This window comes from Rosa chinensis, chromosome 3, assembly GCF_002994745.2.
Source record: "Rosa chinensis cultivar Old Blush chromosome 3, RchiOBHm-V2, whole genome shotgun sequence".
In the NCBI taxonomy this organism is placed as follows: domain Eukaryota; kingdom Viridiplantae; phylum Streptophyta; class Magnoliopsida; order Rosales; family Rosaceae; genus Rosa; species Rosa chinensis.
In genome coordinates this window covers 4836963-4853034 of record NC_037090.1, presented here as the reverse complement: position 1 = coordinate 4853034, position 16072 = coordinate 4836963, and the positions used below count along the sequence as shown (strand labels likewise).

The following is a 16072-nucleotide window of genomic DNA, read 5'->3' as shown; positions in this document are numbered from 1 at the left end:
TTTTGCATATGCTTTGAACGAATTCTTCTCTCTTAGATCCAAAATCTCTGGCTTTGCTTTTAATCTTCACATTTGTCTTTTTGTCAGTGAGAATTCGAGTTGGGATAGCTCTCTGTTTTCTCATTTTCTTTTTAGTTCTTCTCCATCTTTAATAATTATATGTTAACGTGAAATTCAGTATGTGTTTCTGGATCTAGCCGTACTATTATTGATGGGTGAGAGAGGTGAGAAGCTTTGTGGGTGGTGCAATGAGATTTATCTCAAAGTGGAAAAGTCCTCAACAAATCTGTGGTTTCTAGTTTTAGATTCTCACCATCTCTCTGAAGCAAGATGATTCATGAGAGAGCTGCAATGTGGTTCTTGACAAACTTGGTCAAAGAAAGAAAGAAATAAAGTGACAAACTAGAATCACGTACACGTTGGCTTTCAAGTAAGGCGTTGAAGTTCGATTACACCCATCCAACGACTGATATTAATTTGGAAGATATAATTTGCACTTCGTAAAGTCCTTTGCGGACACTGCCTCTAAACATTCCTGTGTTTGTGTGTGTGTGTGTGGGTGAATTACAAGTGGGTGTTATTATGCCAGATGAAGGTATGCTTATTTATGTAGATTTTATAGTAGGGCAATGATATAGGGCCTCAATGAGGCCTAAGATTTATGGCCTCAAATCCTAGGTGTCATGCCATGTAAGCAAATACTAATTTTATTTTCAATTTCACATAATATATCTTGCCACATCATACTATTGCAACACCAACTTTACCCTTTTATATTTCCTTTTAGATGTTAGGGGTGAATCAATTACATTAATGAATTTAATTAGGTGAGGAAAAAAAATCAGCTATTAATTATGCATTAATTTAAGAGGTATGTCTACAAATTCTTTAACCAATATTTTTCTTCATTTATTTAAATTCATTCCTATAATTTTTCTTTCCAAATAGCATAAATATATTGAATTAGGTGTCAAGAAATAGGTAATAACTTTATTGATTAATTTCATCCAAAAAAATAGCATTAATAAATTGAATTTGGAAAATACATATGTCTAAATTAAGAGGTAAGAAAAAAAATTCATGTTAGTAGCATTCATTAATTATCATCTACAATCTAAATATAAGGAAAATAAACAAACAGAAAATAATAAACTAAAATATAACGTTTAAACCCTAACTACATAAAGAGAAAAGAATGAACATAAGAACATATATAATGATATAACTATGTATTTTTCACATTATATTTTCAAAATTTACATAAACGCAACAAAGGTTGAACTCATATACATGTATTATGCAAATCTATTGATCAAATGTATGTGCAAATCTATTGATTGAATTACATGAAATTTTTTCTATTCTTGACATTGTTATTTAAATCTAAGCATGAGTGTAATGACAAGAAAAAAAAAAGATAAAATAATTTTTTCTTTTAGAAAAAAAAATCAAAATAACTTGGAGTCATTAGATTTTGGAAGGCTAAAATTGTATTTTTCTCAAGAATTACATTGCATGATTTGACAAATAGGTGATGTGTGTAGGTGACATGGCATGACACCTAATATTGAGGCCATAAATCTTAGGCCTCATTGAGTATTATTCTTGTTCATTGTCAAAATGAGTATTATTCTTGTTCATTGTCAAGTAGTATATATCTCTACACATAGATAGACTATACAATTATGTCTTTGATCAGAGGATTTCAATTTCATTTTTAAGTGATTAAAAGAATACTAATTATACATTGTCGATCAATAAGTACTAGACCAAATGGTTAGTATTGGAATACTTGTTTCAGTAATGTTCTCAGGCCTCTTGTTTCACTGTTACACACTTCTTTTGAAACAATAATTATTTTCTAAATTTGATAGGAAAGATGCAATAAAAAACAAAACAAACAAAACAAAAAAAGAAAAGGAAAAAATTTCATAGCCTGATCATCACTAGTGACTAGTTCCTAGCATCTGAACTTACGTATTCGATCTGCAAGGTTATGTTTACTAACTACAGCGATGAGGGAGCGGGTGCCATAGCTTATGCAGTTGGATAAGAAGGGTACATAGCAATGCCACACAAACCTCCTGGAGGACCAGCATTTCGAAGAATTCTCATGTAGCCCTTTTCACCCCAGGTTTCGCCCCATGAATTCTTCACTAACCAATAGTTGGTGCCTTCTTCAGTCGTTCCGTACCCAACGATTGTAACAGCATGGGTTAGTTTTGTCCCGCAATTACCAGAAAATACCCCACTTGCGTATGCCCTAAATTCAGCTCCATCGGCATCAAGGGCGACTGAGACTGGTTGCTTGGCCACGGCCTTTAGTAGATCATTTTCGCTGTTGGGAGGAACCATTTCATAACCGTTTATCTTGGCAGCATATTCAGTCGTCTTAGTAGTGTCACATGTCTCTTCTGCACCCTTGTATTGGTAGTTTTCTTCACTAGTGATTCCTCCGTTGTCATTTATGTATTTAAAGGCATCTTCCATATTACCACCACCGCAGCCCTTGTTAATTTGATCTCTGTTACAGTCCACAAGTTGTTGCTCGGACAGTGAAATCAATTGGTTACTTTTGATTTTGGTAATGCCCTCAATTGCTGCCACTGCTGAAAATGCCCAACAAGAACCTGCATATGTGTACAGAGAATTTGATAAATTTACGTGGAAGAAAGTCATTAATATACAAGGAATTGATCAAGGTTTGAGATATGGTGGTTCTTACTGCATTGTCCTTGTTCCTTGACGGGGGTAACGGCACCTTGTTCCCTCCAGTCAATTCTAGTTGGAACATCAGTTTCAGACAGGTCTTGGTACCTAAAAGATTTCATATTACGTTGTCCTCGGAATGAGCTTGAGTTTAAGGTGACATTGGGAGCTTGAAATCCAGTGTAAAGTCCGAGAAATTCTTCATTGGACATATCAGAAAACAAGTTGACTCTTAACTTGTAAGTCTTATTCCGTTGGCTGTTGAAGTTATTTACAAATAGCATGTTCTTCGCGAACATGGTGAGACGCCTTTCTTTCTCTCCATTGTCAATGTAAGTGCGTCCGAACTGTGCCATCCATTGCTCAAATGTTTTAAAAAATGTAGAGGGATCAAATTCATCGTTGGACGTGGCTGGGGGTTGTGCCATTGCCCCCAAGATGATAGATAAAATGGCAACTATAACAAGGTTATTTTGAAAAGCCATTGCAGTAATACACCCAGTATATAACAATGAGGGCTCTCTGATACTAAATGACTTTGATTTAGCAAGCTGTGAAGGAGAGAGCATGATATCATCAGTTTATATAAAATGTGAACATGTCTCACATACTATGATAGATGTACCGGAATTTAATTTTGGCAGGTTTAAGATTTGACATTCTTAAAGTATCACAATTATGAAAAATAGTGATTCATTTGGTGGGTTTAATTCTAATTAATATTTGGTAATTTTCTTTTATGTTATATATAGTGAAGAATCACAGGGCTTTTCAGAAATGTACATGTAATACTATTAAATGTACCTCTAATTTTTGTGGTCAACGTACCATTGAAAAAAAAACGATTACATAGTGGGAAAGCCATTACACTGTTACAGGTTCTTTTGAAAAGCCATTGCAAAATTGAGGGTTTACAGGTAATTTAATGTCAACGTACCACTATTAAATTTTCTCAAAAAAAAAAAAAAACGTACCACTATTAAATGTACCAGTAATTTTTGTGGTCAACCACTATTAATTGTACCTGTAATTTTTTGTTTATGTTGTATGTGTTACAATTTAATTTAGTGGTTTCCTTACCTGTAATTTATTTCTTTTTTTTTTTCAATGATAATGCCCTCAATTTTGTGGTAAAGCCATTACAGGTTCTTTTGAAAAGCCATTGCAAAATTGAGGGCTTTACAAGTAATTTAATGTCAACGTACCACTATTAAATTTTCTCAAAAAAAAAAAAAAAAAAAAAAGTAGCACTATTAAATGTACCAGTAATTTTTATGGTCAACCACTATTAATTGTACCTGTAATTTTTTGTTTATGTTATATGTGTTACAATTTAATTTAGTGGTTTCCTTACCTGAAATTTATTTCGTTTTTTTTTTTGTGAGAGGGATTTATTTCAGGATTTAAAATGTTAAATTAATTACGAGGAGACTCACAAAATTTCCAAACAGTGAAGAAAAATGAGCCTGATCGAGCATATATCAAACTTACACGTTACATTACGAAATATCTAGAAACACCATCAGAATTAATAACAAGCGCTAAATTCTCCATTCGATCTTTATTACAGCGAAATTAATGAAGGCAGATAAGCAACAGAAATCGACATATAAATTACTCCTTGACTTGTTTGAAGGAGGTCAATATCTTACTGTTCAACCAAAGCCTCTCCCACACAACAACCTCATATTTCACAGCCGATGATTTATCCTTGACAGCAATGATGAGCCTGAAGTTTTCGCCGGCGACCACCTGAGTCTCACCTTTGACGACGCTCTGGAACACCAACTTGTTCTTAGATTTCTTGTTGTACTCCGACACTGCGAACTCCGCGATCTCCTTCACGTGGGGGTCGTTGATGTTCTTGATGGGCTTCCAACCACCGAGCACAGGGCTGTCTGGGGCGGCGGCAGAGAGAGAGAAGAGGACGGCCATGATTGCGAGGAGGAGGAGACGCATGGTGATCGACCGCCGTTGAATCTTTGGATGAAGTTTTAGGGAGAGAGATGGTGGTGAAAATTATTTATATCGAGGTGGTAATAGAGGTTCTTTGACAAAGCACCTGGATTTGGTACTTATTACGGTAGTGGCACTGTACTTTTATGAGTTTGGGCGGAAAGTTGAGGGGGTAGTTTAGGGAAGGTTAATCTCTACACTATCTTAGCTTCTCTTCAAAAACCCTAATGCAGAGAGCCCGAGATAGTATTATATAAAGGTACACCACGTGTACTTATCAACCATTGTATGATGAAGCTAAGCTGATATATTTACACGACTGAATCAAGTTGAACTAAAGCAGGTTTAATCATTACCTCTTAATTTGTGCTGAAAATTGGCTCATGAGCTACTACAATTATGGACAAAAATGACAATGGTATGCAAAATTAGTAAAAGAGGATTCCCCTTAATTTGCTACCATATCATTTTCGGTGTGGTTAATGATTTAAATATTTTCTATCATATGTGCAAAGTAGTCATTATCAACTGAAGCAACTAATTCTGTGGCGTGTAATTGGGAGGCTAGTGAAAGGAATCCTTCCATACCACCTTAATTAATTAGAATCTAAAAAATGAAGAATACACATTTTTTGTTGAAGCTAATCGAGAAATAGCAAGAGTATACGTAGAAAATTGAAACAAGAGAAATATTAATAACAGCAAAACAATTATGTGACTGGCATATATACAATTATATATACATGTATATATGAAAAAGGTTATGAATTGGAGTAGACATTCAACATAACTAATATATAATTGTATATACAAGATGATCGAGCAGACGTGATGTATGTGGTGCACTCTAGGGAGACTAGATAGAGGTACGTCTGTGAAGAGATTGAAACGTTGTGCAAACCAAGACATGGCATTGAATGGTGCTAATTAAATGAGGTAGTTCAATAAGGCTCAGGTGGAACTGATGATCCGGCCATATATAACCGATTGATCTTTATCAGAAGGTGATGATATCTCACACTATTGTGCATGAAGGGTCCAGTGATGAGGGACTATAAATTTGCAAGCAAAGAGTAGACATTGTCAAGCTCGACTCATTTCAGAAGATCATGGAGAAAGGCATCGAGCTCACACCCCCAATTTATAATTTCTTTTACTTCCAAGTTCCAAAAAAAGAGTTGAGGATAGGTACCCAGAGGCCATGTAACTGCCATGCATGGTTATGTCGAAGCTGGGATGATGATGAGTAGTACGTTCAGGAGGTGGCAAGGAACAATATACACATAATCGGAAGAGCAACGATGTTTGCATCCTCGGGTATCCACTGCAATAAGGCCATGCTTTGCAAATACATGCATGTTGATGTTGCCATGGAAACCAAATTTTTCCATGAAGCTTAGGGCACACACCTTTGTAGCATATATTTGCAAAGCATGACTTTATGGGAGAGGATTACATTTTTGGGTATGTGAACATTGTGTTTAAAGTACCGAATTTACAGAAGACGTAGTAGATTAATTACGGTGCCACCAATGATGTAGTTGCCAATTGTGGTGGAGCGCCAGCCGCCACAAGGGTGCCGGGCCATTGACGACAATAATCTTTCTCTTTCAGTCTTTTACTAAACTGTTTGATAATATGTTTAATTATTGATTTTTTCAATTTCAAGCCTCTCTCCCATTCCATTCTTCAATAATTAAATACTGTGAACAATGTGAATAACGTGTCTTTCCAGTTCTTTTATCCAATTCTTTTCAAGTTATTTCAGCAGAGCTCTTAAAGAGATGAGATTAGTACAAATTTTGTTTTGAATGATGCTCAACCTGGCATATAAATTGAGAGCTCGAATGTGATTATTGTTGAACAACATGTTGAATCCGGCAACAAGTCCAACTCCAACAGGGTCTTCACGACATAATGTTCAAACTAAGTTTGCTTGGAGTGACTTAGAAAATGAAGAACTTAATGGACAAAATGTTTATATCCAGTCTCACATTAATTTTGTTAGCTCCTAGTATGATGTTGCGTTACCAACTTTAGAAGATGAAAGCTCATTTAGACTCTACTAAAAACTCAAAGGCCAAACATCGTCAAACTAGTTTGCAGATCTCTATCCTACCCACAATCGAACACCAACGATGCGTCTTAACCTTTAATTTAATTGGTTAATTATGCCTTTTTGAAATTTTTTTTTTCCCTAAGTGGTCTTACTGTGCCCCCTTGTTGTTCGCTTTCTCATCTCAACAAGTAAAAACATACGTTGTGAATATCGGGCCTATACCGAAACTAGTACGGCCCAGTATCGTATTCAGCTAATGGACTTGTCTTTTTTTTTTTTTTCCTGAGTTGGGGTGACCCAATTCAATGAAAGCGATTGCTTGTGGTCTCCACTGCACCGAATCATTAGTTAAAGTCTTATACTTTTCAACCACCCATTATTCTATTTTCTTTTTCTTTTAACCTTTTCTTCACGTTTTGCGCGCAAAGCGTTTCTCCTTCAGTTTAACGGTACCGCCCCGATTCCCTGCACAATCTTCATTTACGTTCTTCTTCTTCGTCTTCCTCTCTCTCTCTCTCTCTCTCTCTCTCTCTGAATCCTAATTCCGAAGCATACATAGACTATTTCATATATAACTACAGCGTTAGGTTTTTCGCAATGGATCTCCCTGATTCGCCCTCTTCAAATCCCATGGATTCGCCCGTCTCCGGTGAGTTCATATTGTATTTCATGCAGTCTTATTCGATCGCTTTCTCATTCGTTTGATTTTAATATGCAATCCGATTGTTTATGCCTGTGTTTGAATTTTTGCTGAAACAAGTCAAATGAATATTCAATCACTTTTTTATTTGATTTTCATATATGAAACCATCAGGAACTTTCCTCAGTTGAGCTTAATATGAAAAGGAGGAGGTAATAATGTAATCAAAAGGTGTCAAAGTCGTTGATTTTTTTTTTCCTTTAAAAAAAGCGAACTTTATTTATTAGGTTGGATTTGTGTAATTGAAATAGGACTTTGCTGGATATGAGGCCTTAAATGCAGCCAAATAATGTTGTATATAGAGCCGTTTTATGGTGCATTGGTTTTGAATTCTAATTTTTTTGATTGCCCAGGACTGCGTGTGAGGCATCACCGGGAGCTCGAAAATTTAACACTTACGACGAGGCCGGTAAAGACATTAAAGTATTTCACTGTAGCAATTGGTCGGTATTTTCGGCAATTTATGGCAACTGGTGGTTCGTTTGTGCTGTTTATTATGCTAGCGGGAGGTCTAGGAATTGCTACTATGACAATTGGCGGACCACATGAAAAGGTATTAACTTTGAAGCATACATTTCTCTTTTTCAACATTTGCTTTTAGATTGTTAGATAGGTATTTATTATAGATCACTTATTAGATAAGAATGTTGTTCTATTGGATTGTAGGACTCTGTACCATTATTGGATGTGGATGGTTTGTATGCATTTCCGGACTATATGTTAGTCATTTAATAATTCAATCTCTGTTCAGCACATGCAGGAGCTTTTCCGTTATCTGCAATTTGGACTCTGGTGGCTGGCTCTTGGTGTCGCATCATCAATTGGTCTCGGTAAGTATGAGTTATGTTCAACATTACCTGCTTTTGTATTCTATGCCATAAACTTATTATCACAGTGATTGAGCAAAATTGTATGTGTATAAGTCCATTAGGAATAATTCAGGCACACTAGTTTCTTTCCCCAAATACTTTTTTTTTGTGAAAAATTCGATTCTGTAACAAACACTGAATCTTTTTCATCATTATGCAGGATCTGGTTTACACACATTTGTACTGTATTTGGGCCCTCATATAGCTCTGTTTACCATGAAAGCCGTGCAGTGTGGCAGAGTTGACTTAAAAATTGCCCCATATGATACCGTTCAATTGAAAACGGGTCCTTCATGGATGGATAGAAACTGCTCTGAATATGGTCCCCCACTATTTTCATCCCAGCAAGGTTCAAGGCTCCCACTTAGCAGCATACTGCCTCAGGTTCAGTTAGAGGCTATTCTGTGGGGAATTGGAACTGCACTGGGAGAGCTTCCTCCATTTTTCATATCAAGAGCTGGTAACTACCAAACAAACAAACAAAATAAGTACTTACGGTCACCAAGTGTATTGCCATTAAGATATGTATTATTTAGCAAACAGTTTCTTTCTAGACGGGAACAGCCTGTTGAAAAGCTTCACCCAGTCAATTTTTTCTTTTTCTTTTGAACTCTTATCTTCATCTTCGCTTCTCAAGTATATATATAATTATAAAAAATTGCACTTACGGAAGGAGTGATTAATCTTGGTTGAACAAGTCACTAGTTATTACAGTTGTTGTAAATATATTTTAGCGAGTCTTTTATCATTTTGGCTCTTCAACACCTCAATACATTTCTGTCGATCTGCATTATCCTAACCTATGAAGTTTTCCAGCTCGTATAGCAGGGAGTGAATTGGAAGTAATGAAAGAATTGGATTCTTCTTCAACTGAAGATGGTGGAGTTGTAGCTAATCACGTGAACCGGATCAAACTATGGCTTCTTTCACATTCACAGTATCTGAACTTTTTAACGATATTAGTTCTTGCTTCGGTAAGGTTTCTTCTTGCTCTTATAGGAAAACTTTTATAATATGTGTTATGTCATTTCCCAAAACATGTTTATGGAGATATATTTTATATACTTTTTTTTTTCCCTTTAAAAGCTGTTTCAAAGTTAGCTTAATCATACTCATGATTTTACAAATTTCTGTTAATATTTGCTCTTTCTAACTCCATTTTGCATTGCGGTATATATTTTTATTACTTTTTCTTCAATATTTTCAATCCTTCTAGTTCTTATCAGTTATCATTTCAGGTACCCAACCCTCTATTTGACCTTGCTGGTATAATGTGTGGACAATTTGGCATTCCATTTTGGACATTCTTTATCTCAACAGTGATTGGAAAGGCATTTATCAAGACTCACATACAGGTATGTTAACTTGTAAGATATTTTCCTAAATTTGAGAACTTATTACTATCTGCTCGTTGAATAGTCATGGTTGCTTTTATGCACTACAGTTGCTATGTTTAATTATGTGGTGCTAGATATAATGTTTTCATAACATCATGCCAGCAGTGGTACTGTGACTAGTGAGGGATTTTGTGTCATGCATGATGCAGACTCTAGCACTGTTTCTAAAATGAGCAGTGTGTCACTGATTGGATCCTTGATCCAGACTATTAGATGTTTAAACAATGCTTGTCGTGCAAGTTCTTAAATTTACTTCGTCTTGGTAGGACATACTTACAGGTTTTCAGTTTACATAGTAAAGATTCCTTGTATTGATGGTTCATGAGTTTACATAACTTAAGGAAGTTATGTTTCCCTGTACTTGCAGACCATTTTCCTCATCTCAGTTTGCAACAATCAACTTCTTGACTTGGTAGAAAATAAATTGATTCGGTTGCTCAGCATTTTCCCTGGATTTGGTTTGATTGCGCCCAAACTGATTGCCAAACTACATATTTTGAAAGAGAAGTATATGGATGGCTCTCCTTCAGTTATCTCAAACAGCGAGGTAGTGTTTTTGGTTTGTGCCCTTCCTTGAGTTATACCTCCCAAGTAACCATGCTTGTCCTTATACTCTTCTCCATTTTCTGCTTTCAGGTGAAAAAGTGGAACTTCTCTATTGGTGCAATTTGGAATACTGTTGTGTGGCTCATGCTCATCAACTTTTTCATCAAGATTGTGTCGGCAACTGCACAAACCGTTCTCAAGGAAGAACATGAAAAGGAGTTGACTGCATTGACGAACAATGTACAGGCATCAGATCTCGGCAAGGTTGTGTCAACAACTGCACAAAACGTTCTCAAGGAAGAGCAGAAAAAGGAGTTGACTGCAAAGCAACTGGCTGACGAACAATGAACAGGCATCAGAACTCGGAAAAGCAACTGATTGAATTATTCTGAAGGTCGTTCAGATCCAATTATCTTTTCTTCCTAATATTCATAGCTTTGGATTGTAGTGGCAGAAAGTTTTTATCTCTGCTATGATTATATCCACCAAAGCTCAACATCTGCTTCTCTGTTTCATTTTGTACATAAAACGCACCTGCAATGAAACAGGAGGTGGTATTGTAGAAGTATCTACATGTCTTTTAGGGGATGCTATCACTTTTAAATTATATCGATTCTTGGCCCTTGTATCTTACATTTGCCCATCCTGGGATATGCAATGGAATAATATCCATTCTAGACATTCATTTATACATTAGATGCAATCTTACTCGGAAAATGTTGTTACCATCCTGCAATCCCCTTTTGGCATTTCTTGTTTCATTTTTCCTAGTCTTGGAGAACAGCAGACTTGCCAGAAGTGCTTTTGATAAGGAATGAGAAAGCACTTGCTGGATGCACTGTGCTGTTTCCGACAATAAGATTGATGTCGTTTCCACAATTCCATGAATCCAAGCAAACAATCAATCAAGTTTATCTTTCCGAACACAAATTGATAACTTAATATTTAACAATGGGGATGCACAATCCCAAGTAACAGCTTAGGTAGAGATTTACACGATTTTATAGAACACAGACACTGATTCATTGATATAAAGTAGTAATCTTGAAACATTGACACAATTGGAAAGACTGGCTTGCAATGCTTTAAGCAAAGGCCGAATGAGTCTCCCACCTAAGGTCCTGCGAGAACTGAGACAATGCAGCTCTCGGATCCCCATCAGCAATGGACAAGTAGTACAGAGCAGTGGCATCATCAACGTGCATGCTTCTCCTCAGAGACTCAAGAACCCTCTTCTTACCTAGTTCAGAATTCAAGCCACTGCTGTCGGCACTCTTCTGCGACAAAGAGCAAGAGCTCATTGATTTCTGGTCAGGACCATCATCCAAATACAACACCGCAACTTCTCTCTTGGCACAGGGATCCACTTCGACATAGCAGGTAGCTCCCACAAGCATTTCAGGATCGCTTATCGGAATCAACAACCTCTCCCTCGAGTAGATTCCATGCTCGCTCATCATGTTGTTCAAGCGCTTTATGTCCATCACCTGATCAAATACACATCATCAATGACCAAAACATTTCCAAAACAGCTACTGATGTGTCGACAAAATTTCAATATCAATGTACATTATATGAAATCTTTGGCTAAACCAACTGCAATGTACTGGATATAACAACAGTGCAAAATTGAAAATTTCGAGGATATAATCGACATTTTAGACCTCTAATTTTTGCATCTTCGGAAAATTTCAGGCAACCAAAAGACACCGTGACCGTTACCTGAACGGAATACTTGACGGCGAGGCTAGCGACGCTATCGCCGCGGGCAATTCGGTGTGAGATGGCGAATTTCCCGAGGCTGTTATCTCTCCAGAAGCTTCCGGAGGCGGGTTTTCCGACGACGTCCTTGAGCTTCCACGGCGATTTGAAGGCGTTGGCGACGATCTCTTGATCGGAGGCGACGGAGTTCCAGGCGCGGCAGACGCAGCTGGAGCGAGCGAGGTCGGGGATCGGAAGCTTCTCGAAGATGAGGCGGAGGGTGTCACGGCAGGCCAGGGCCGAGAAGTGAGAGTTCATCGGGGGTATGGTGGTGTAGCCGCCGGAGGAGGAGGATGACGAGTCGTCTAGGGTTTGGGTGGTGGTGGTGGTGGAGGAGGTGGAGGTGGGGCTGAGAGGGTTGAGGATTTCGTCGTCGTTTTCTTCGTCGCCCCAACAACCCATCGTCGTTTAAAAGCCGAGAGCGGACGGTGGAAATGGAAGCCGGTTTTTAAGGGCCATTGGTTTTGTTAGCCTTTGAAGGTAAGGTACGACGTCGTTTTGCGTGGTTGACTGTTGGGCTACGCGGGAGTCAACAGCCAACTAACTAAATTGCGCGGCTATGGTTTAAGGGAAATTTCCATTTTGGACCCCGTTTGGTTAGGTTATTACAGTTGTGACCAGAAAGACTCAAAAACTTCTATATGAATCAGCTTCCTTTCTTTACTTGGAAATAAAAATACAACATCTCAAGCTTCAAAGATTCAGCACAACAAACTCGCTGTTCAAGGCATCTTGTACAATAGATACGAATTTCCTAGCATCCATGGCAGTAAAATAGATTATACAGTGGCCAAAATCTAATTTCTAGCTCCACTGATAACTCGGGAAAAAATTGAACAAGAGTTTTGGACGTTCACCATCCGTGGCCATGACCAAGGCCGTACGGATCAGGATAACCAGCTCCAGCCCCATGAACATGTCCATGACTATGCTCTTCATGCCCAGCATGACCATGAAGATGCCCATGACCAGTCTGTTCGGCCTCATCAAGCAACGTCTGAATATGCTCAGGGATCGGCTCTTCGGCGACCTTTCTGACAGTAGCAGGTAATGAGGTTACAAAATTAGCAATGTGTCCAGCTACTTCATCGGCTGCATCCTCCTATATCAACCAACAAAGGAAAACAACTTAGCAGACCATCCACAGTAAAAAAGTAGAGTAGTTTATCGGGGTACTCGTCATGGTGTCCGACTATTAGAAAAACCATTTGAAATGTCTGACTAGAACACATTATGGCTAGAATAACACATGAATGTTAAATTGTTAACCAAACACATTATGGATCCAACTAGACCTTACGTAAACATTCTTTCACTTCAAAGATCAGTACATATATCAGACAATGTTATAATGCATTCTGTCTCATCTGAACTGTAATAGGAGCCAATTTTGGACAACCTCTGTACATATATTGTGTTGTCACTGCCCGACCACCAATAGAAGCAGTAATTTTGCACCTCATAATTAATAGCTTATGTTGCAGACATAGCCACATTCATGCAAGAAGAGAATATACATTGTAAAGCCAACAAAATTACACCATAACCAAAAGCAGGTTTGCTTGTATCAAATTGTATAAAGAACTCAACACACATGCAAAAGCTCCAATCTAAAAAGAGATACATAAAATCAGTCCTTTCCAGAAAACATTTTTAACCCATCAGAATACAAGATCGGCCACAACTTTGCACTTAGTAATTATAGCAACCTTTATATACAATCCGTATCTTTTGGACAAAAATTGTGGAACAGTCCCTGTTAGTAATCCATGGAAATTCTCACCACTATGACTAAGGAAAATGAGTTCGGACAAATATAAACCACAATGAGCACTACTTGTCAAAATGGTACCCAACTCTCAGCTGAATTGGACCATGCAGACTTCATCACTTTTACAGTTTGTACTTTTTTCCCAAAGGGCTGAGAATTATTTCATGATACCTCAAGTCTCAATAGTTTGCAGTATACATTAAAACAACACAGAAACTAAGGCACGTCAAACTCTGCCAAAAGCCTTAATGGCAAGCAATATCATAATCTTGTTCTGCAACTGTCTTAGACTAAAAAAACGAAGCTCCACTGTAGCCATTTAGTAGTAAACTTCAATTTCATTATAGCAGTATTATCCACAAAGACCATAAACCAAGCACCAGATTACTTAGACCACACAATTGGCAAGTAAATTCTAAATTCTATTACAATCCACTTAGCAACTTCTACATTTTGTTGCAAGGACTATAATATTCTGATTTTAAATCACGACCAGCAACCCAAGTGTTAGCCTGCTATTCCTAACAATTATAGGCTTATAACTCTACAGGGAGGGACACTTGTACAAATACTATAGGTGCTACCCTGTGTGTGTCAATTTTGAAGTTACAAATCTGTATTTAACATTATCAAGTGTTCATTAGAAACAAGTTTATTTGGTTAATAAATATTATACCCTCTAACATTTACTGATTTGAAACAGACATTTACTGTTTTGAAACGTAATTTAAGGAAACTGAAACCCAGCCAAATTTACTCTAAATGGTATTAACATATAATATACAGGAAAAACAAGCAGTAGTGTGTAAAGGTATTGAATTTCACCTGAGGCCACCGTCCACCAGAATGGGTGACAAAGTTCGCCTTTGGAAGTGCATTCGCAATTCGGCGCCCCTCTTCACTCCATTCCTTAGACCAATGTTCAGACCAAAGCAATTGCATTGGCACTCCTTTCAGTCCATCCGAACCACCCCATTCTGCAATATCAAAGCTACGATTCAACTTCTTCCCCATTCCAACAATCGCCTTCGTTCCATCCCTCCCCTTCAAAAGAACTCTATGCGCATTCAAATCCACACTACCAACCCCGCTCGAGCAACTCATCTTAATCAACAATGCATGAGCATACGAAAACCCCAACACTAACTCCCTAACCAATGGCACTTCCAAAACCCACAAAGGCAAAGCCCCTGCCGATTTAGCCCCAGTATCAATCAGTGTCACACTCCTCACAGACTGCACATTCTCCAAAACCCAATTCGAAACCATCCCCAAAGCCGAATCATGCAAAACCAAATGCACAGGAGCCAACCCCATTGTCTCAATCACTTGCCCCAACACCTTCCCAACCTCCTCAGGGCCCAACTCAATGGGCTTCACAACTTTTCGCTTCGATGCCCTAGCCTCTATCTCCTCAAAGGGCACCTGCCCAGTTGCCACAATCTCATCAAAAGCCCAAAACAAACCCTTTTCTTGAATTTCACTCACAACAAACGAAAACCTCCCAAGAAGCCCACCTGGGTTCTCCCCAATCTCCACCGTTGATTTATCCGAAAACCCATTTCCGGGCAAATCGAACGCCACCACATGAACCCCTCTGGAACCTAGGGCTTCAATTACTTTGCGAAAAGAATACGAACTCAGACCCAACCCATGAACAATTATAACCTTCTCCGATTCTGTAACGCCTTTCTCAGCTGTGAAAACTTCAAAGGCGGATTGGTCCGGGTGGGTCTGGACCTTTATAGTGCGACCCTTGGAGTAGAATTGACGCAGCGATGTGGGTAAGCTTAAAAACCAAGACTTTGGGTCTTGCGGGGAGAGAGAGGAGAAGGAGATGAAGAAGAAGGTTATGATGGAGACTGTGATTGTGAAGTAGAACCAGAAAGCGAACGGGCTTTGAACCTCTTGGGGTGGTTTTGATGGTGGCGGAGTCGGAGTCGGAGACGGAGACGACGGAGTGGGTTTTGATTGTTTTGAACGGTGGGTTGGTTTGGTGCTTGATGAGGGTTTGGGGTCTCGTTTTTGGTTGTCTTCTTCCTCTGTGATGATCACCATTGCTGAAAGGTTGGAGCTTCAGGAGGTTTGAATTGGAAGGAAGATCGATCTCTTGAGAGGAAAAGCCCGAAAAGTGAAAATGAAAAGCGAGTAAAGTGGAAGTGGGGATGTTAAGGAATATTCACTAACGTCAGGTCGTTTATGGAAGCTAGATTTCAATAATCCACTTTTTTTTTGCATCATTTCTTTTTGTTTCATACAATTTTACTTTCACTATTTTAATTTAACCACTCTAACCTAAAGGAT

At 38.2% G+C, this 16072-nt stretch overlaps 5 protein-coding genes across 5 annotated transcripts; 1 reads left to right on the top strand and 4 right to left on the bottom strand.

The window, feature by feature from the left end:
• Positions 1 to 2037: 2037 nt before the first annotated feature.
• LOC112193969 (ervatamin-B) lies at positions 2038 to 3194 on the bottom strand. Its single transcript, XM_024334234.1, has 2 exons — positions 2726 to 3194; positions 2038 to 2630 (listed from the first exon to the last, which is right to left on the bottom strand). The coding sequence occupies exons 1-2, from the start codon at positions 3192 to 3194 to the stop codon at positions 2038 to 2040; spliced, it is 1062 nt and encodes a 353-aa protein (XP_024190002.1).
• Positions 3195 to 4160: 966 nt separating this feature from the next.
• Positions 4161 to 4852, bottom strand: LOC112192003 (cysteine proteinase inhibitor 1). The gene has a single exon (XM_024331512.2). It carries the CDS (start codon positions 4666 to 4668, stop codon positions 4324 to 4326), a length of 345 nt encoding a protein of 114 aa, XP_024187280.2. The 5' UTR covers positions 4669 to 4852; the 3' UTR covers positions 4161 to 4323.
• A 2243-nt stretch (positions 4853 to 7095) lies between these two features.
• Positions 7096 to 10953, top strand: LOC112191358 (vacuole membrane protein KMS1). The gene is made up of 9 exons (XM_024330675.2): positions 7096 to 7173; positions 7306 to 7373; positions 7778 to 7977; positions 8176 to 8254; positions 8454 to 8753; positions 9110 to 9267; positions 9532 to 9648; positions 10058 to 10237; positions 10327 to 10953. The coding sequence occupies exons 2-9, from the start codon at positions 7322 to 7324 to the stop codon at positions 10582 to 10584; spliced, it is 1344 nt and encodes a 447-aa protein (XP_024186443.1). The 5' UTR covers positions 7096 to 7173; positions 7306 to 7321; the 3' UTR covers positions 10585 to 10953.
• A 193-nt stretch (positions 10954 to 11146) lies between these two features.
• Positions 11147 to 12442, bottom strand: LOC112191359 (F-box protein At1g55000). The gene is made up of 2 exons (XM_024330676.2): positions 11959 to 12442; positions 11147 to 11723 (listed from the first exon to the last, which is right to left on the bottom strand). Exons 1-2 carry the CDS (start codon positions 12397 to 12399, stop codon positions 11322 to 11324), a joined length of 843 nt encoding a protein of 280 aa, XP_024186444.1. The 5' UTR covers positions 12400 to 12442; the 3' UTR covers positions 11147 to 11321.
• Positions 12443 to 12632: 190 nt separating this feature from the next.
• LOC112191357 (protein AUXIN RESPONSE 4) lies at positions 12633 to 15967 on the bottom strand. The gene is made up of 2 exons (XM_024330674.2): positions 14594 to 15967; positions 12633 to 13099 (listed from the first exon to the last, which is right to left on the bottom strand). Exons 1-2 carry the CDS (start codon positions 15824 to 15826, stop codon positions 12851 to 12853), a joined length of 1482 nt encoding a protein of 493 aa, XP_024186442.1. The 5' UTR covers positions 15827 to 15967; the 3' UTR covers positions 12633 to 12850.
• Between the last annotated feature and the right edge of the window lie 105 nt (positions 15968 to 16072).